We start from the raw sequence: 22385 nt of genomic DNA on the forward strand, positions 1-22385 counted from the left end.
CTCATGTCTTCTGGTATTATTACTGTTTCTTCTTCTTTTTTTTTCTGGTTGCCTCCCACAGCTTGTGGGATCTTCATTTCTTGACCAGGGATCAAATCCTGGGCCCCCTGACAGTGAGAGTGTGGAGTCCCAACCTCTGGACTGCTGAGGAATTCTCTTCTTATTCCTTCTTTTTTTTAAAAAAGTATTTATTTATTTATTTAGCTGTGCCAAGTCTTATTGCAGCACGTGGGATCTTCGATCTTAGTTGTGGAATGCAGGATTTTAGTTGCAGATTGCAGGATCTAGTTCCCCCAACAGGGATCGAATCTGGGCCCCCTACTTTTGGAGTGTAGAGTTTGGGTAGAGGGGAGAATAAGAGCCAGATGCCTGCGTTCTCAAAAAAAATAAGGAAATATAAAAGAAGTTAATAAATTACTACATCAAGAAGGAATTGGGACTTCCCTGGTGGTCCAGTGGCTAGGACTCCACACTCTCAGTGCAAGGGGGCCAGATTTCGATCCCTGGTCAGACAAGTCCCAATTTTTCAGGCACCTAGCTTTTATTCTCCCCTCTACCCAAACTCCAGCTCTTCACCTGATCAGAGAGCTCTGTGATTTGACTAACCAGGCAGCACCCCAGCTTCACAGTTCTCTGGCCACTGCTAGTGTTTGCCACTCTAGTTCTGCGACAAAAATCTCTCTGCCTGCTCCTGGATTTGGCCATTTCCCAGAATTACTCTACTGAAAATGTAAAATTCCATTATTGCAGTCTTTGTCCTCCACTTTGGTTTGTTAAGGCTTTCTCACTACCTTAATCCTTTTGTAATTTCCCTTCAAATCCATAACCCCTCCACTTTCTTTTTTTGAATTAATTAATTTTTGGTCACACTGGATTTCATTGCTGTGCTTGGGCTTTCTCTAGTTGTGGCAAGCAGGGGCTATTCTTCATTGCGATATATGGGCTTTTCATTGTGATATACCGGCTTTTCGTTGCGGTGGCTTCTCTTTTTGTGGAGCACGGTCTCTATGTGCATGAGCTCAGTAGTTGCAGCACATAGACTTAGTTGCTCTGCAACATGTGGAATCTTCCCAGACCAGGGATCAAACCTGTGTTCCCTGTATTGGCAGGAGGATTCCCATCCACTGAGCCAACCAGGGAAGTCCACCCTTCACTTTATCTTTCAAAAGGTGTTCTTCTTATTTTAAAAACAATGTGTATTATAAAAGAATGGCTTAATAACATAAACCTACAGTCTAGAGATTTCTATCTGGTAGTTCTATCACTCTGAGATAACCTCTGTTAAGAATTTAGTGTAGGTCTTCCAGAGTTTCATCTATACACATACTTTTATATTTTTATAATAATGGGCACATGTTATATTTTATATGCCATTCTGTGCTTCCTTTTTGCATAATCTATTTTGGACATTTGGTCATTTTATACATACAGCATCAATGCATTCATTTTTTAAAATTCAAACAATTTTCTATTGAGGTGTGAATGGACATATAGTTTCAGGTATACAACATAATGATTCAGTATCAGTTATTGAATTTCATATTGTGAAATGATCACCAAAATAAGTCTAGTTAACATCCATCACTATAGATAGTTATGAACTTCTTTTTCTTGTGTTGAGAACTTATTTAAGATTTACTCTCCTTTTTTTAAAAGTAGTTTTTATTGGAGTATGGTTGATTTATAATATTGTGTTAGTTTCTTGTGTACAGCAAAGTGATTTAGTTATATATATATTCATTTATTCTTTTTCAGATCCCTTTCCCATAAAGGTTATTGTAGAGTATTGAATATAGTTCCTTGTGTGGTACAGTGTGTCTTTGTTGATTATATTAAAAAATTTACTCTCAGCAATTTTCAAATATGCAATACAGTATTATTAATTACAGTCACCATGCTTTATATTACATCCCCATGATCCCTTCTCCCATATTGCCTCCCACCTCTGGCAACCACTGATTTGTTCTCTCATATCTATGAGCTTTATTTGTCTTGTTTTTTTGTTTGTTTGTTTTTAGATTCTACATACAAGTGAGATCATATGGTATTTTTTTTCTGACTTATTTCCCTTAACATAACGCCTTCAGGGTCCATCCATGTTGCCACAGATGGCAAAATTTCATTTTTTTTGGCTGAATAATATTCTGTTGTATATATTTACCACATCATTTTATTTATCCATTGATGAACATTTATTTTTTTAACTGATAAATTTTTTTATTTAACTTTTGAGTTTTTACACTTTTCCTGATTATTCCATGTAAAGTGGAAATTGTATATGTTTAAAAGACATACACAAATCTGGTATATCAATAACCAAGTTTTTTTCTCTTTTGCTCTACTATTTTTACAACCACAGGTGTGCTTGCTAGGCAATATAGCCATCACAGGAGGATACTGGTAAGGAAAAACAAAGCAGGAGAGAACTATCAGATATACAGACAGGCTTGTTCCACATCATTCATGGACATTTGGGTTGTTTCCATATCTTGACTATTGTAAATAATGCTCCACTGAATATGGGGGTGCATATACCTTTTTGAGTTAGTGTTTTCATTATCTTCAGATAAATACAAAAAGTGGAATTGCTGGATCATATGGTAGTTCTGTTTTTAATTTTTTGAGGAATCTCCGAACTATTTTCCCTACTGGCTGCACCGATTTACATTCCCATCAGTGATGCACCCAAGGTTTCCCTGTTCTCCACATCCTTACCAACATTTGTTATTTCTTGTCTTTTTGAAATTAGCCATTATAACAGGGGGCTTCCCAGGTAGTGCTAGTGCCAAGGAACCTGCCTGCCAATGCAGGAGCCATAAGACACCTGGCTCCATCCCTGAGTTGGGAAGATCCCCTGGAGGAGGAAATGGTAACCCACTCTAGTATTCTCACCCTGGAGAATTCCATGGACAGAGGAACCTGGTGGGCTATAGTCCATGGGGTTGCAAAGATTCGGATATGATTGAAGTGACTTAGCATGCATTCTAACAGGTGTGTGGTGATATTGTGTGGTTTTGATTTGCATTTCCCTGATGATTATTGATATTTCATTTTTCATGTACCTGTTGGCCATTTGAATGTCTTCTTTGGAAAAATGTCTATTTAGATCTTCTGCTCATTTTTAAATCAGATTTTTGTTTGTTTGTTACTATTGAGTGTGGGCTTCCCAGGTGGCACTGTTGGTAAAGAATCTGCCTGCCAATGCAGGAGATGCAATAGATGCAGGTTCGATCCCTGGGTCGGGAAGATCCCCTGGAGAAAGAAATGGCAACCCACTCCAGCATTCTTACCTGGGAAATCTCATGGACAGAGGAGCCTGGCGGTCTACAGTTCATGGGGTTGCAAAAAGCTGGACATGACTGAGTGCACACACTATTGAGTGTACCTATTGAGTGTATGAATTCTTTATATATTTTGAATATTAACCTCTTAGCAGATATATGAGTTTCACATATGTTCTATTCATTAGGTTGTCTTAATTTTATTGATGGTTTCCTTTGCTGTGCAGAAGCTTTTTAGTTTGATGTAGTCCCACATGTTTATTTTTGCTTTTGTTGCCTTTGGTTTTGATGTGAATCCAAAAAACCATCACCAAGACTCATGTGAAGGAACTTAGTTTTCCTCTAGGAGTTTTTATAGTATCCAATCTTAAATTTAGGGCTTTAATCCATTTTGAGTTTATTTTTGTATATGGTGTTGGAGGATGTTCCTTTTTTTTTTTTTTTTTTGCTTGCACTGAGTCTTCGTTGCCACACATGGGCTTTCTCTAGTTGTGGTGAGTGGGCCTACTCTTCATTGCAGTGTGCAGGCTTCTTATTGAAGTGGCTTCTCTGTTGCACAGCACAGGCTCCAGGCACATGGGCTTCAGTAGTTGCAGCAGATAGGCTTAGTAGTTGCAGCTTGCAGGCCCTAGACCATGCAGGCTTCAGTAGTTATGGCCCACAGTAGCTTAGTTGCTCTGTGGCATGTGGAATCTTCCCAGACCAGGGATCAAACCCATTTTCCCTGCATTGGCAGGTGGATTCCTATCCACTGTACCACCAGGGAAGTCCCAGAGTGTTCTAATTTTATTCTTTTACATGTAGCTGTCCAGCTTCCCCAGCACTATTTATAGAAGAGAGTGCCCTTTCTCCATTGTGTATTCTTGTCTCTTTTGTGATTGGTCATATGGTCAATTGACCGTAAGAGCATGGGTTTATTTTGGACCTCTGCACTCTGTTCCATTGATCTATATATGTGTTTTTATGCCAGTAACACTGTTTTGATGACTGTAGCTTTGCAGTATAGTTTGTAATTGGGGAGTGTGATACTGTGTTCTTCTTTCTGAAGATTATTTTGCCTATTTGGAGTCTTAGCTCATTCATTTAAAATATTATTTATTTATTTAGATGAATAAGAATTATATATATGTATATATATTTAAAGATTGTATATATTTAAGGTGTAAAATGTTATGCTTTGATATATGTACACATTGTGATATGATTCCACAACCAAACTAATTAACATAACTCCCGTAGTTACCACTTTTTGCTGTGTGTAGTGAGAACACTAGAGATCTACTTTTTTAACTATATAATACATTGTTATTAACTATAGTCACCATGCATATATTAGGTTTCCAGAACTTATTTATCTTATAACTGAAAGTTTGTACCCTTTGATACAAAAAAATTATTTTTTCTTTTCCCTCCACCCCCAGCCTGTGGTAACCACCATTATACTTTCTAACTCAATGCCAACTAATTAATTTTAATAGCTGTATAGTGTCCCATTGTATATATGAACTATTATTTTATTTAGCCAAATCCACTGATAGACATTTGGGTTGTTATAATGTTTGACTATTACATTCTTTGTACATGTATCTATGTGCCTATGTGAGTATATAGGATGAAGTTTTAGAAATGTATTGCTATGTGAAATGGTATGCACACTTAGAATTTCAATTACAGTCATAGACTCTACCATTTTATACCCTTTACCGAGAGAATATGAAGGTATGTTTTTCCCACATACTTGTCAATATTGGGTATTATCAATCATTTTATATTCTTTCCAAGGAGAGTTGTTTGTAATCCATTTTGTTTTCACTCAGTAGCATGTTCTGAACTTTTTTCTGTGTCAATGAATATGCATTGTACCATAATTTTAAATGGCTGTGTAGTATTCTAATTTGTGGATGTAATATAATTTAATTTTCTCTTAATGGACATTTAGGTTGTTTTCAGGTTTTCTTGCTATTATAAGTACCTGTGATGAACATTCTTACCCATGAATCTTTGTGTAATTGTCTGGTTCTCTCCTTAGTAAAATGTATTACTTGTTAATGCATTTATTAACCAACATTTGCTTCAAAATCTATAGCTTGTAAGGAACAGTTTATATGTAATGCTTCTTTTGTTTAGCATAATGTTTTTGAGATTTTCCCATGTTAATTGTGCATATCAAGTTTTCTCCTTTTTGTTATTGAGTGATATCCCATTGTGTGAATATGCCAGTCTGTCCTTTCTATTATTGATGAACATTTGGATTGTTTATGTTTTTTTATCTATTATGACTAAAGTCTTTTCATAAACATATACTTTTGTTGCTTTGTCTTTTGGAGAGTTTTTTTGGTAAGTATCTAGACAGAAGTGGCATTTCTAAACTGTAGGGTAGGTATATATATTTAAATTTATAAGATATTTCAAAACAGTTCTCTTAAATAGTTGTACCATTTTATATTCATATTGATAATGTATAAGAATTCCACTTGTTCTATATCCTCTCCAACATTTGATATGGTTGGTCTTTTAAATTTTAGCCATTTTGCTGTGTAGTAGCATCCACTGTAGTTTTAACATGCATTTCTCTGATGACTAGTGATGTCAAGCAGTTTTTTACATGCTTATTGACTATTTATACATTTTTCTTTGTGAGGTGTCTATTCAAATATTTTCTCCATTTTCCAAACTGGATTGCTTGCCTTTTTAAACTATTGAATTGGGCAACCCAATCCAGTATTCTTGCCTGGAGAATCCCATGGACAGAGGAGCCTGGTGGGCTACAGTCCATGGGTTGCAAAGAGTTGGGCAAGACTTGGCGACCAAGCATGAGTTCTTTTTTCTGTATTTTTTAATAAAGACTTTTGGGGGGGGGGATTTTTAGGTTCACAACAAAATTGAGGGGAAGGGGCAGAGATTTCCCATATACTCCATGTATCTATGCATACAAATGAAGTTTTTATAGCTATTGCTGGCAGGGAGGTAGGAAAACGAGTATACTCATGCCAAGCCTGTGGAAGTGGTTCCTTTAGCTCCCGTTAAGACTGTGGGGAAGGCACCTCCTCTTGTTCTACATACAGGTCTGGTTGCTGTGACCACAGACCATCCAATAAACAATGATGGCATTTATCTTCCTCCTAGATTGTGACTTTCAACACATTCTATATCTTTTGACATATCTAAGATAGAAGTTCATTATGTACTCTGGTTACAAGTTCTTTGTCAGGTATATGTTTTACAAATATCTTCTCCTAGTCTGTCACTTGCCATTCATTTTCTTAGTGGTGATTTTTGATGAACAGGTTTCTTTTTTTAATTTGGTGAAATCTAACTTATGCTTTTTCTTTTATATGATTATTGCTTTCTGTGTTCTTTCTAAGAAAGCTTTGTCTATCTTCAAGTCTCAAAGATCCTTTCCTGAGTTTTCTTCTAGAAACTTTATAGTTTTAAAAGTTATATTTTATGACTGGTTCCACAATCTATCTTCAATTGGTTTTCTAAAAATTTCAGCTTTATTGAGGTATAATTGACATTCAGTTAGTTTTTATGAATGATGTAGAATTGGGGTCGAGGTTTATTTTCTCTGTATCGATATCCAATTTTTCCAGCACCATTTGTTGAAAGACTTTTCCTTTCCCCAGTTCAATATTGCTTTGTCAAAAATCAAATTACTTTGCATGTATAGAACTCTCTATTCTGTTACACTGACCTATTTGTCTATCAAATACTGTAGCTTTCTTTGCATTAAGTCTTAAAGTCAGGAATATAGATCTACCAACTTTGTTAATCTTTTTTGAAATTCCTTTGGATATTGTAGATCCTTTGCATTTCCATGTACATTTAAAAATCAGCTTGCCAATTTCTATTTTAAAACGTGATGGGGTTATGATGACAATTTTATTGAGTCTATAGATGAATTTTGGAGAAGGCAATGGCAACCCACTCCAGTACTCTTGCCTGGAAAATCCCATGGATGGAGGAGCCTGGCAGGCTGCCGTCTATGGGATCACACAGAGTCGGACATGACTGAAGCAACTTAACAGCATAGATGAATTTAGAGAGGTTTGACACCTTAACAATATTGCATCTTTCAATCTAAGAACATGGTATGTCCATTTATTTAGGCCTTTAAAATTTTCTTATAGGAATGTTTTATAGTTTTCAGTGTAGACCTTTCTAGGTCACTTTTAATGGATATTATTGAATGCTTCATAGAAATGTTATACCAGTTTGCATTATTACCAATAGTACATTTTCCCATACTTTCATCAACACTGGATTTTATCAATGTTTTTATTCCTTGCCAGTCTCTCATAGATTAAAAATTATATTTCAGTTTTATTGACTAGTGATGAGATTGAACATTTTTTCCACAAACTGTATTTATTGATTATCTATATATAATTTTTAATAAATTCTTATCTTTTGCCCATTTTTCTATTGGGGTGTTCATCATTTTCCTGTTGATTTGTAATGATTTGTAAAAGCTCTTTGTAAGTTAGGGAGGAGTGAGTGTGTGTGTATAACTAGAGAACTAAGTAGTATTATCTTTACAACGTGAAGAAATTGAAGCTGAGAAAAGCTAAGCAACTTGCCTGAAAGTGAAAGGGAAAGTCGCTCAGTTGTGTCTGACTGTTTGTGACCCCATGGACTGTACAGTTTGTGGAACTCTCCAGGCCAGAATACTGGAGTGGGTAGCCTTTCCCTTCTCCAGGGGATCTTCTCCACCCAGGGATTGAACCCAGGTCTCCTGCATTGCAGGCAGATTCTTTACCAGCTGAACCACAAGGGAAGCCCAAGAATACTGGAGTGGGTAGCCTATCCCTTCTCCAGGGGATCATGCAAATAAATGACAGAGCAAGGATGTGAATCCTGGCCTGTGTGACACAAAAGACTATTTTCCTTCTTTTACAAAAATATTATTTTTAGTCTCTTAATAACTTTTTCAAGACTTATAAAAATTCTTTTAAAAATTCTTTATTTATTTATAGTTTTGTTTGCACTGGATCTTCATTCCTGCTCATGGGCTTTCTCTAGTTGCAGAGAGTGGGGGCTACTCTCTAGTTGCAGTGTATGGGCTTCTCATTGTTGTGGCTTCTCTTGTTGAGCACAGGCTCTAGGTGCACGGGCTTTAGTAGTTGCAGCACTCAGGCTCAGCAGTTGTGACTTCCAGGCTCTAGGGAGCATGGGCTTCAGTAGTTGTGGCTCATGGGCCCTAGAGTGAGCAGGCTTCAGTAGCTGTGGCACAGGGGCTCAGTAGTAAATGGCTCATGGACTCTAGAGCATGGACTCAGTAGCTGTGGAGCACAGGCTTAGTTGCTTTGCGGCATGTGGAATCTTCCTGGACCAGGGATTGAACCTGTGTCCCCTGGATTGGCAGGCAGATTCTTACCCACTGTACCACCAGGGAAGTCCTAAGATTTGTAAAACTTCTCTAAGATTATTGTCTTTTGGGGAAAGAGATCAAAATGGTGTAGTATGAGGATCTTGATCTCACCTACCCCTATAAATACATCAAAAATATATCTACGTGTGGAGCAGTTCTCACTGAAAACAAACTTGAGAAAGACAGAAAGACTCTTCTGCAACCAAGGCTGTAAAGAAAGATCCAAATGAATTCGGTAGAGAGGGAGAAGCAGAAATCTGATCAGAACCTGCACACCTCAGAGAGAACACAGAAGAGATTGTATGAACTTGGAGACCTTTCCTGGGGAGTGAATGGCTCAAACCACTTATTGGGGTCCAATACTGGGAAGACAAATACTCTTAGCTGGTTTGAAAACTAATGAGACTAAAAGAGTTATAAGAAACCAAGACTGTGCCCCTGAAGAGCAGGCACAGACTTGCTTACTCTCAAACATGGCAGAGGAAGCTGATAGAAACTGCCTGGGGAAAAAAAAAAAAAAAAAAGAAACTGCCTGGGACTCTGACCAGTATCACAATGTGTGCCCTGGCCCACACCAAGAACCCATTATGGCCTCTCTCGCTCCAGCACAGCTCCCCACTAGGATAAGGGCTACTGTTGCTGAGGAGAGTATACAGTGTACTAACTGAATTCAGTTCAGTTCAGTTGCTCAGTCATGTCCGACTCTTTGCGACCCCATGAATTGCAGCACGCCAGGCCTCCCTGTCCATCACCAACTCCCAGAGTTCACCCAAACCCATGTCCGTTGAGTCAGTGATGCCATCCAACCATCTCATCCTCTGTCATCGTCTTCTCCTCCTGCCCTCAATCTTTCCCAGCATCAGGGTCTTTTTAAATGAGTCAGTTCTTTGCATCAGATGGCCAAAGTACTGGAGTTTCAGCTTCAGCATCAGTCCTACCAATAAACACCCAGGACTGATCTCCTTTAGGATGGACTGGTTGGATCTCCTTGCAGTCCAAAGGACTCTCAAGAGTCTTCTCCAACACCACTGTTCAAAAGCATCAATTTTTCAGCACTAAGCTTTCTTCACAGTCCAACTCTCACATCCATACATGACCACTGGAAAAACCATAGCCTTGACCAGACGGACCTTTGTTGACAAAGTAAAGTCTCTGCTTTTCAATATGCTATCTAGTTTGGTCATAACTTTCCTTCCAAGGAGTAAGCGTCTTTTAATTGCATGGCTGCAGTCACCATCTGCAGTGATTTTGGAGCCCAAAAAAATAAAGTCTGACACTGTTTCCACTGTTTCCCCATCTATTTGCCATGAAGTGATGGGACCGAATGCCATGATCTTAGTTTTCTGAATGTTGAGCTTTAAGCCAACTTTTTCACTCTCCTCTTTCACTTTCATCAAGAGGCTTTTTAGTTCCTCTTCACTTTCTGGTGTCATCTGCATATCTGAGGTTATTGATATTTCTCCCAGCAGTCTTGAGTCCAGCTTCTGCTTCCTCCAGCCCAGCGTTTCTCATGATGTACTCTGCATATAAGTTAAATAAGCAGGGTGACAATATACAGCCTTGACGTACTGCTTTTCCTATTTAGAACCAGTCTGTTGTTCCATGTCCAGTTCTAACTGTTGCTTCCTGACCTGCATACAGGTTTCTCAGGAAGCAGGTCAGGTGGTCTGGTATTCCCATCTCTTTCAGGATTTTCCACAGTTTATTGTGATCCACACAGTCAAAGGCTTTGGCGTAGTCAATAAAGCAGAAATAGATGTTTTTCTGGAACTCTCTTGCTTTTTCCATGATCCATCGGATGTTGGCAATTTGATCTCTGGTTCCTCTGCCTTTTCTAAAACCAGCTTGAACATCTGGAAGTTCAGTTAGTGATTTAAATAACTCCCAGAAAACACAAGTCCAATACTGGAGAGCTTCATAGGGGAGTTCTACCAAACATATAAAGAATCCTATCCTTCTCAAACGATTCCAAAAAGTTGAAAAGGAGGGAACACTCCCAAATTCATTCTACAAGGCCATCATTACCCTGATACCAAAACCAGACAAAAACACTACAATAGAAGAGATTACAGGCCAGTATCTCTGATGAATATAGATACAAAAATTCTCAACAAAATCTTAGCAGACTGAATTCAACAATATATGAAAAGGATCATACAACATGAACAAATGGGATCTATTCTAGGGATGCAAGGATCGTTCAACATTTGCAAATCAATGTAATATACCTCACTAACAAAAGGAAGGATAAAAATCACATGCTCATCTCATTAGATGCAGAAAAAACATTTGACAAAATTCAACATTCATTCATAATAAAAACTCTCATCAAAGTGGAAATAGAACAAATCTCAACATGATAAAGGCCATATATGACAAACCCACAGCTAGCACCATACTCTATAATGAAAAGCTGAAAGCATTTTCTCTTAAATCAGGAACAAGACAAGGATGCCTACTCTCACTACATGTATTTACCATAGTATTGGAAGTCCTAGCCACAGCAATCAGACAAGACAAAGAGATAAAATGAATCTAAATTGGAAGGGAAGAAGTAAAACTCACTATTCACAGATGATATGATACTAAATATAGAAGACCCTAAAGTCTCCATCAGAAAACTATTAGAACTAATCAATGAATTCAGTAAAGTTGCAGGATACAAGATAAGTAGACAGAAACCTGTTGCTTTTATATACATTTGTAATGAACTATCAGCAAGAGAAAGCAAGAAAACAGTCCTACTTAAAATTGCATCAAAAATAATAAAACATCTAGGAGTAAACTTAGAGGAACTGAAAGACCTATACTCTGAAAACTATAAAATACTGATGAAGAGAATTGAAAATGATGCAAAGAAATGGAAAGATATCCCGTGTTCATGGCCTGGAAGTATTAACATTGTTAAAATGGTCATACCGGGCTTCCATGGCTCAGTCGTAAAGAATCCTCTTGACAATGCAGAAGGCATGGGTTCGATCCCTGGTCCAGGAAGATCCCATATGCTGTGGAGCCACTAAGCCTATCAGCCACAACTATTGAGTACTCTAGAGCTTGGGAGCTGCAACTACTGAGCCCACATGCTGCAACTACTGAAACCTGTGCACCCTAGAGTCCCTGCTCTGCAACAAGAGAAGCCACTGCAATGAGAAGCCCTCACACAACTAGAGAATAGCCCCTGCTCACCACACCTAGAGAAAAGCCTGCACAGTAATGAAGACCCAGCACAACCAAAAATAGAATAAATAAATAAAAGTATTTTTAAAAATGACCATACTAAAAAATAAATAAAAATAATAAATAAATAAATAAAAATGACCATACTGCCCAAGGCAATCTACAGATTTAATGCAATTGCTATTAGAATACTCATGACATTTTGCACAAAACTAAAACAAATAATCCTAAAACTTAGATGGAAATCAGAAAAGATCCCCAATAGCCAAAGCAATCTTGAGTAAAAGAACAGAGCCAGAAGTATGCTCACTGATTTCTTGCCACAAAAATAGACACTTAGATCAATGGAACAGAATAGAGAGCCCAGAAATAAACTCATACATTTATGGTCAATTAATCTACAACAAGGTAAGCAAAAATATTGTTCAGTCGCTCAGTCATGTCCGACTCTTTGCAAATCCATGAACTGTAGCACTCCAAGTCTTCCCTGTCCTTCACTATCTCCCGGAGCTTGCTCAAACTCACGTCCATCGAGTTGGTGATGCCATCTAATCATCTTATCCTGTTGTCCCCTTCTCCTCCTTCCTTCAATCTTTCTTAGCATCAGGGTCTTTTCCAATGAGTCAGTTCTTCACATCAGGTGTCAAAGTATTGGAGCTTCAGCTTCAGCATCAGTCCTACCAATGAATATTCAGGATTGATTTCCTTTAGGATTGACTGGTTGGATCTCCTTGCTGTCCAAGGGACTCTCAAGAGTCTTTTCCAACCTCACAGTTCATTTTTTTTTTCAACCTCACAGTTCAAAAGCATGAATTCTTTGGCACTCAACCTTCTTTATAGTCCAACCCTCACATCCATACATGACTACTTGGAAAATCATAGCTTTGACTATATGGACTTTTGTTAGCAAAGTAATGTCTCTGCTTTTTAATATGCTGTCTAGGTTTGTCATAGCTTTTCTTCCAAGGAGCAAGCATCTTTTTAATTTCATGGCTGCAGTCACGATCCGCAGTGATTTTGGAGCCCAAGAAAATAAAGTCAGTCACTGTTTCCATTGTTTCCCCATCTATTTGCCATGAAGTGATGGAACTGGATGCCATGATCATAGTTTTTTGAATGTTGAGTTTTAAGCCAGCTTTTTTACTCTCCTCTTTCACCTTCATAAGAGGCTTTTTAGTTCCTCTTTGCTTCCTGCCCTAAGGGTGTTGTCATCTACATATCTGAGATTATTGATATTTCTCCCAGCAATCTTTATTCCAGCTTGTGCTTCATCCAGCCCGGCATTTTGCATGATGTACTCTGTATATAAGTTAAATAAACAGGGTGACAATATACAACCTTGATGTACTCCTTTCCCAATTTGGAACTAGTCGGTTGTTCCATGTCCGGTTCTAACTGTTGCTTCTTGACCTGCATACAGGTTTCTCAGGAAGCAGGTAAGCTGGTCGGGTAGTCCCATTTCTTTAAGAGTTTTCCACAGTTTGTTGTGATCCACACAGTCAAAGGCTTTAGCATAGCTAATGAAGCAGAAGTAGATGTTTTTCTGGAATTCTCTAGCTTTTTCTATGATCCAATGGATGTTGGCAATTTGATCTCCAGTTCCTCGCCTTTTCTAAATTCAGCTTGTACATCTGGAAGTTCTCGGTTCACATACTGTTGAAGCCTAACTTGAAGAATTTTGAGAATTACGTTGTTAGCATGTGAAATGAGTTCAATTGTGCAGTAGTTAGAACCTTCTTTGGCATTGCCCTTCTTTGGGATTGGAATGAAAACTGACCTTTTCCAGTCCTGTGGCCACGGCTGTTCAGTTTAGTCGCTTAATCATTTCTGACTCTTTACAACCCCATGGACTGCAGCATGCCAGGCTTCCCTGTCCATTACCAACTCCTGGAGCTTGCTCAAACTCATGTCCATCAAGTCAATGATGCCACTCAACCATCTTATCCTTTGTTGTCCCCTTCTCCTCCTGCCTTCAGTCTTTCCCAGCATCATGATCTTTTCTAATGAGTCACTTCTTCACATCAGGTGGCCAAAGTACTGGAGTTTCAGCTTCAGTATCAGTCCTTCCAATGAATATTCAGGACTGATTTCCTATAGGATGGATTGGTTTGGTCTCCTGGCAGTCCAAGGGACTCTCAAGAGTCTTCGCCAATACCACAGTTCAAAAGCATCAATTCTTCGGTGCTCACCTTTCTTTAGTCCAACTCTCACATCCATACATAACTACTGGAAAAACCATAGCTTTGACTAGATGAACCTTTGTCAGCAAAGTAATGTCTCTGCTTTTTAATATGCTGTCTAGTATTGTCATAGCTTTTCTTCCAAGGAGCAAGCATCTTTTAATTTCATGGCTGCAGTCACCACCTGCAGTGATTTTGGAGCCCAAAAAATCACTGGGCTCTGTTAGCCTTTGCCATCTTCATTTTGTACTCCAAGGTCACTGCTGAGTTTTCCAAATTTGCTGGCATATTGAGTGCAGCACTTTCACAGCAGTATCTTTTAGGATTTGAAATAGCTCATCTGGAATTCCATCACCTCCACTAGCTTTTTCATAGTGATGCTTCCTAAGGCCCACTTGACCTCACACTCCAGGATGTCTGGTGAGTGATAACACAATCATGGTTATCTGGGTCATTAAGATCTTTTTTTGTATAGTTCATCTGTGAATTCTTGCCACTTCTTCTTAATATCTTCCACTTCTGTTAGGTCCATACCATTTCTGTCCTTTATTGTGCCCATCTTTGCATGAAATGTTCCCTCAGTATCTCCAGTTTTCTTGAAGAGATCTCTAGTCTTTCCCATTCTATTGTTTTCCTCTATTTCTTTGCATTATTCACATAGGAAGGATTTCTTATCTCTCCTTGCTATTCTTTAGAACTCTATATTCAGATGGGTATATCTTTCCTTTTCTCCTTCGCCTTTAGATTCTCTTCTTTTTTCAGCTATTTGTAAGACTGCCTCAGACAATCATTTTGTATTTTTGCATTTCTTTTTCTTGGGGATGGTTTTGATTACTACTTTCTGTACAGTGTTACAAACCTCCATCCATAGTTCTTCAGGCACTCTGTCTATCAGATCTAATCCCTTGAATCTATTTGTCGCTTCCACTGTATAGTCGTAAGGGATATTATTTAGGTCATACCTGAATGGCACAGTGGTTTTCCCTCCTTTCTTCAATTTAAGTCTGAATTTTTCAATAAGGAGCTGATAATCTGAGCCACAGTCAGCTCCTGGTCTTGTTTTTGCTGACTGTATAGAGCTTCTCCATCTTTGGCTGCAAAGAATATAATCAGTCTGAGTTTATGTTGACCTTCTGGTGATGTCCATATGTAGAGTCATCTCTTGTGTTGCTGGAAGAGGGTGTTTGCTATGACCAGTGTGTTATTTTGGGAGAATTCTGTTAGCCTTTGCCCTGCTTCATTCTGTGCTCCAAGGCCAAACTTGCCTGTTACTCCAGTTATCTCTTGTCTTCCTACTTTTGTATTCCAGTCCCCTATGATGAAAAGGACTTCCATTTTTTGGTGTTAGTTCTAAAAGGTTTTTTAGGTCTTCATAGAACCATTCGACTTCAGATTCTTTGGCATTAGTGGTTGGAACATAGACTTGGATTATTGTGATATATAATAGTTTGCCTTGGAAACAAACCGAGATCAGTCTGTCATTTTTGAGATTGCACTGAGGCAAAAAAGCAATCTCTTCAGTAAATGGTGCTGTGAAAACTGGACAGCTACATGTAAAAGAAGGCTACTATGCTCAGTAAATCAGAGATAGAAAGACAAATACTGTATGTTATCAGTTATATGTGAGACCTTAAAAACAAAACAAATTAATGAATATAATGAAACAAAAATAGACTCACAGATATAGAGATCTAGTGGTTACCATTGGGGAGACAAAAGGGGAAAGGGAAAGAGAGGGCTACAGAATTAAAGATAGAAACTACTATATATAAAATAAACAAGCAAAAAAAATAAAATAAAATAAACAAGCCATACGTACAGCACATATTGTACAGCACAGAGAATATAACCAATTTGATATTCACTATAAATGGAGCATAATCTGTAAAAATTTTGAATTGCTATGCAAAGCTACTGGAGGTGATGGAATTCCAGTTGAGCTATTTCAAATCCTGAAAGATGATGCTATGAAAGTGCTGCACTCAATATGCCAGCAAATTTGGAAAACTCAGCAGTGGCCACAGGATTGGAAAAGGTCAGTTTTCATTCCAATCACTAAGAAAGGCAATCCCAAAGAATGCTCAAACTACCGCATAATTGCACTCATCTCACACGCTAGTAAAGTAATGCTCAAAATTCTCCAAGCCAGGCTTCAGCAATACATGAACCATGAACTTCCAGATGTTCAAGCTGGTTTTAGAAAAGGCAGAGGAACCAGAGATCAAATTGCCAACATCCGATGGATCATTGAAAAAGCGAGAGATTTCCAGAAAAACATCTATTTCTGCTTTATTGACTATGCCAAAGCTTTTGACTGTGTGGATCACAATAAACTGGAAAATCCTGAAAGAGATGGAAATACCAGACCACCTGACCTGCCTCCTGAGAAACCTGTATGCAGGTCAGGAAGCAACAGTTAGAACTGGACATGGACCAACAGACTGGTTCCAAATAGGAAAAGCAGTACGTCAAGGCTGGATATTGTCACCCTGCTTATTTAACTTATATGCAGAGTACATCATGAGAAACGCTCTGCTGGAAGAAGCAGAAGCTGGACTCAAGACTGCTGGGAGAAATATCAATAACCTCAGATATGCAGATGACACCACCCTTATGGTAGAAAGTGAAGAGGAACTAAAAAGCCTCTTGATGAAAGTGAAAGAGGAGAGTGAAAAAGTTGGCTTAAAGCTCAACATTCAGAAAACTAAGATTATGGCATCTGGTCCCATCACTTCATGGGAAATAGATGGGGAAACAGTGGAAACAGTGTCAGACTTTATTTTTTTGGGCTCCAAAATCACTGCAGATGGTGACTGCAGCCATGCAATTAAAAGACGCTTACTCCTTGGAAGGAAAGTTATGACCAACCTAGATAGCATATTAAAAATCAGAGACATTAGTTTGCCAACAAAGGACCGTCTAGTCAAGGCTATGGTTTTTCCAGTGGTCATGTATGGATGTGAGAGTTGGACTATAAAAAAAGCTGAGTGCCGAAAAATTGATGCTTTTGAACAGTGGTGTTGGAGAAGACTCTTGAGAGTCCCTTGGACTGCAAGGAGATCCAACCAGTCCATCCTAAAGGAGATCAGTCCTGGGTGTTCATTGATAGCACTGATGCTGGAGCTGAAACTCCAGTACTTTGGCCACCTCATGCGAAGAGTTGACTCATTGGAAAAGATCCTGATGCTGGGAGGAATTGGGGGCAAGAGGAGAAGGGGATGACAGAGGATGAGATGCTGGATGGCATCACTGACTTGATGGACATGAGTTTGAGTAAATTTCGGGAGCTGGTGATGGACAGGGAGGCCTGGCGTGCTGCGATTCATGGGGTCGCAGAGTCGGACACGACTGAGTGACTGATGAACTGAAACATTAAATACAATATTGTAAATGAACTATATTTCAATTTTTAAAAAAGGTTATTATCTCTTTTGCTAAAAGCTTTGGTTTTGAAATTTGGCTCCTGCTATTAGTCTTAATAGAACTTTAGTGAACATTTGGTGTAGTTTTCCCATTTTAAAATACCATTTAAAACTTAAAAACAAACTTATCACTTTGAAGTAATTTCAAACTTAAAAGTTGGAAGAATAGCACAAAGCATTTCCATATACTGTCTACACAGATTCATAAATTTTTGACATGTTGCCACATTTGCTCTCTTATTCTATCATCATCTCTCTGTAATTTTTTGAATCACTTGAGTAATTTTCAGACATAAATTTCCTATTCTCCTAAATCCTTAAGTATGCCTTTTTTAAGAGCCGAGACATTCTCTTACAAAATCACAGCATAATGATCAAAGTCAGAAAAACTAGCATTGATATTAATGCAGTACTATCACTATCTATATTCAGATTTTACTTCTTGTCTCAGTAACGTCCTCAATAGCAATTTTCCCCCAGTCCAGACTACAAGCCAATATTATTTATTGAATTCATTTGCCATGTCACTTTATTATTCTTTAATCTGAAATGGTTCCTGTCTTTTTTTCTTTCATTGTGTTGCCAATTTTGAAGAGTTCAGGCCAGTTATTTTGTACAATGTCCCTTAGTTTGGGTTTGTCTGATGCTTCCTAATGATTAACTTCAGGTTATGCATTTTTAATAGGAATATTGCAGAAGTGATTTGCTCTCAATACATTACAACAGGAAGCACATGATTTTTGCCTGTCCCATGATCACTGATGCTAGGTTTGGCTATTTGGTAAAGTGAAGTCTGCCAGGCTTCTCCACTGTAAATTTACTGTTTTTTCCTTTGTAATCAATATACAATTTGTGAGAGGTAATTTGAGACTGTATAAATGTCTTGTTCCTCATCAAATTTTCACCCAATAGTTTTTAACATTCACTGATAATTCTTGCCTGAATTACTCATTACTATGTAGTTTGGAAAATAGTGGTTTTCTAAATATATCTTTATTTCCACATTAGTTGGCATTCTGCTGAAACAAAGAGCTTTCCTTTTACCCCATGTATTGATAGATTGATTATCAGTATGGATACATGGGTTCTTATTTTTTGCATGAGTTATAATGTTTTATAACATGGGTTATAATGTGTGGAACAGGGAGGCCTTGGGGTTGCAAAGAGTCAGACACAACTTAGTGACTGAACAACAACAACAGTAATGTTTTACTGTCATTATTCAGTTTTATACTTAAATTGGCCCAGACTTGGGCAGTAGGAGCCCTTTCAAGCTGATATCTGTGTCTGTTTACATATCCCCATCAATATTTAGCACTTCCTTACTTTCTGGGATAATAAGACTATTTCAAGCTTATCATATACTTGCTATATGATATATATGCATTTCAAGCTTATCATATACTTGCTTATCATATACCTGCTATCGCCCTGGGACCAGCTATTTCTCCAGGAGCTTTGGCTCTCTTAAATGAGGAATGATATTTAGAAACCAAGATCTTGTACTAGGTATATTTATTACTACTGGAGTATCATGGCTTTTGGCTTTTTTTGCAAAGGGACCTAGGAATTATCCCAGGCTTTTGAATCTCTCTCAATATTCCCATAAAGTGATTGTCTAGGTCTGTGCTTGAACACTTCATTATTTGAGGATATGCTCCAGAGACAGTCTTTTCTATTGTTGCGCAGCTTTGGTACTTGATGACATCTACATTTGAAAACAGTGGTCATTGGTTTCCTCTACTAAGTCTTGTCTTTGTGCTAAACCTCTGCAATTCCTTTACTGCCACTATTCTCATGACAGAGTTTTTTTTTTCCTCCATTTATTTTTATTAGTTGGAGGCTAATTACTTTACAATATTGTAGTGGTTTTTGCCGTACATTGACATGAATCAGCCATGGATTTACATGTATTCCCCATCCCGATCCCACCTCCCACCTCCCTCTCCACCCGATTCCTCTGGGTCTTCCCAGTGTACCAGGCCCAAGCACTTGTCTCATGCATCCAACCTGGGCTGGTGATCTGTTTCACTATACATAATATACATGTTTTGATGCTGTTCTCTCGAAACATCCCACCTTCGCCTTCTCCCACAGAGTCCAAAATTCTGCTCTGTACATCTGTGTGTCTTTTTCTGTTTTGCAAATAGGGTTATCGTTACCATCTTTCTAAATTCCATATATATGCGTTAGTATACTGTATTGGTCTTTATCTTTCTGGCTTACTTCACTCTGTATAATGGGCTCCAGTTTCATCCATCTCATTAGAACTGATTCAAATGAATTCTTTTTAATGGCTGAGTAATATTCCATGGTGTATATGTACCACAGCTTCCTTATCCATTCGTCTGCTGATGGGCATCTAGGTTGCTTCCATGTCCTGGCTATTATAAACAGTGCTGCGATGAACATTGGGGTGCACGTGTCTCTTTCAGATCTGGTTTCCTCAGTGTGTATGCCCAGAAGTGGGATTGCTGGGTCATATGGCAGTTCTAATTCCAGTTTTTTAAGAAATCTCCACACTGTTCTCCATAACGGCTATACTAGTTTGCATTCCCACCAACAGTGTAAGAGGGTTCCCTTTTCTCTCATGACAGAGTTTTAAGATCCACTCATCATTCTGGTTATTCTGTTCTGCTCTTACTTCAGTTCACTAATATCTGTCTTTGAAGACTGGCATCTGGAATGAAATGTACTATTTCTAGCAATGTTCTGTTCACTACAGAGGAGGGAGTCAATGACTTTTTGTTTTAGATCCTCTGCTACTACTCATGCAGGCCAAGATTTATTTGGCTTTTGCCTTTTTTTTTCTTTTTCTTTTTGATAATCATTTCAATCATTCTGTTGACTTATGTTGAGGTAGTTGAAATTCCTAAGACTAACTCTGCTGCTGTGTTCATCCATTTGGTACTTGCACAGTTGTGTTTTAGGACTCAAGATGCACTCTATAAGTTGATCTCTTTCTCTTGACCTTGTTAAATTTAGCCTATTTTTCCTGCTTGTCAAGCTTATTTTGAATCCTAAATATCGTCTGGTTGTATTAGATTTCTTTCCATCTATCATCTGCAGATTTGCTTAGTATGCTGTTGGTGTGGTCATACAACTAACTATTTAAAAATATCAAGAAGGGCAATTTGCAGCTCAACTCTTTTCAGCCTGACTGGAGACTTTTCTCCCTTGTTGAAATCAGTCTGTCAAATAAGGGTTACTGCTGTTCATCTACCTTCAGTTACTGTTGTATATAGGATCTGAGCTAACAGACCTGTCACAGTACACAAAGTAGGTCCAATTTCTAGGTGTTTTCATAGGGTCAGTGCTTCAAGGTCATAAGAAGGCTTATTTCTTGTAAAATAGAGGCCTTTCACATAGTCCAAACTTATTTTTGCGTGAAAACTGACCTGGTCTGGCTCGTTCTGTGTCATCCTTGGTGACAGAGGCAAGGGAAAATGTTTCAGGGAGCCAAGACTATTCTACTTTAATCATAGAATCTTTATTGAATCTAAGAACTTTAAGGGTCATCTAGTTCAAGCTTCAAAAATCTGACTGTCAAAACCTCCTAATAGTGTACCCTTCTACTTTAATCTGCTAAATTTGACAACAAGTACTTACACACTTTATTAAAAAGGAGGAAATATGCCTTATTCTGTAAGGTGCTCTCAGAATTGCAAATAAGGATGGGGAAAGGTCATTGTCTTAAAATCTCTGTGGGAGAATGTGAGGGTGGGATATTTCAGAAGAACAGCATGTATACTATCTATGGTGAAACAGATCACCAGCCCAGGTGGGATGCATGAGACAAGTGCTCGGGCCTGGTGCACTGGGAAGACCCAGAGGAATCGGGTGGAGAGGGAGGTGGGAGCGGGGATCAGGATGGGGAATACGTGTAAATCCATGGCTGATTCATATCAATGTATGACAAAACCCACTGAAATGTTGTGAAGTGATTGGCCTCCAACTAATAAAAATAAAATAAAATAAAAAAATAAAAAATAAAAAAAAAAGCAGAGACATCAAAATAAATAAATAAATAAATATAATGAATAAAAGCAGCTATCTGAAAGCATGCTTCTAAGAGAATTAACCTACCTTAAGACAGAGCTTCTAAGTTTTCTTTTAATGAGACTAGGGTGCCTTTCAAGTTTCCATCAAAGAAGAAAATGAAATATAATAATGCAAAAAATCCTAACTTACTCAGCTGCCTTATAACTTGGTCCTCTGAGATAGAAAACTGTGCATAGAAGTGGAAGGGTGGTTATCAGCAAGGAGCCTAGAAAGGAGAAGAATGATATTTTGTTTCTTTAGCCTTTTCTGAGGTTTATTTGCTTTAAACTACATAGATAATAGGTCATGTATGGATGTGAGAGTTGGACTGTGAAGAAAGCTGAGTGCCAAAAAATTGATGGTTTTGAACTATGGTGTTGGAGAAGACTCTTGAGAGTCCCTTGGACTGCAAGGAGATCCAACCAGTCCATCCTAAAGGAGTGGTGTCATGGGTGTTCATTGGAAGGACTGATGTTGGAGCTGAAACTCCAATACTTTGGCCACCTCATGCGAAGAGTTGACTCATTGGAAAAGACCCTGATGCTGAGAGGGATTGGGGGCAGGAGGAGAAGGGGACGACAGAAGATGAGATGGCTGGATGGCATCACCGACTCGATGGGCATGAGTTTGAGTAAACTCTGGGAGTTAGTGATGGACAGGGAGGCCTGGCGTGCTGCGATTCATGGGGTCGCAGAGTCGGACACGACTGAGCGACTGAACTGACTGAACTGACATAGATAACAAGGTTAAAGATATGGGGCTACAGGGAATGTGTTATGCTTTGCTGTTCTATTTTGTTTTTTGGCCAGGCTGCATGGCTTTTGGTATCTCAGTTCCCCAACTAGAAACTGAAGCCAGGCCATGGCAGTGAAAGCCCAGAATCCTAACCACTAGACCATCAGGGAACTTCTGT

General features: G+C 38.4%; 1 protein-coding gene across 4 annotated transcripts in view; it reads left to right on the forward strand.

Annotated features, from left to right (window-relative positions):
- Positions 1-22385, forward strand: part of SNX12 (sorting nexin 12) — an 85266-nt gene that overhangs the window by 31574 nt on the left and 31307 nt on the right. The window contains exon 5 of one of the 4 annotated variants that reach the window (XM_061137011.1): positions 2360-5596. The exons of the other annotated variants lie outside the window; for them this stretch is intronic. Coding sequence (XP_060992994.1) covers positions 2360-2404 — 45 coding nt within the window. The 3' untranslated portion in view covers positions 2405-5596. Of the gene's footprint in view, positions 1-2359; positions 5597-22385 lie in introns of those variants that run through there. 4 annotated transcript variants of the gene reach the window in all.

Source organism: Dama dama, chromosome X (genome assembly GCF_033118175.1).
Source record: "Dama dama isolate Ldn47 chromosome X, ASM3311817v1, whole genome shotgun sequence".
Classification (NCBI taxonomy): Eukaryota; Metazoa; Chordata; class Mammalia; order Artiodactyla; family Cervidae; genus Dama; species Dama dama.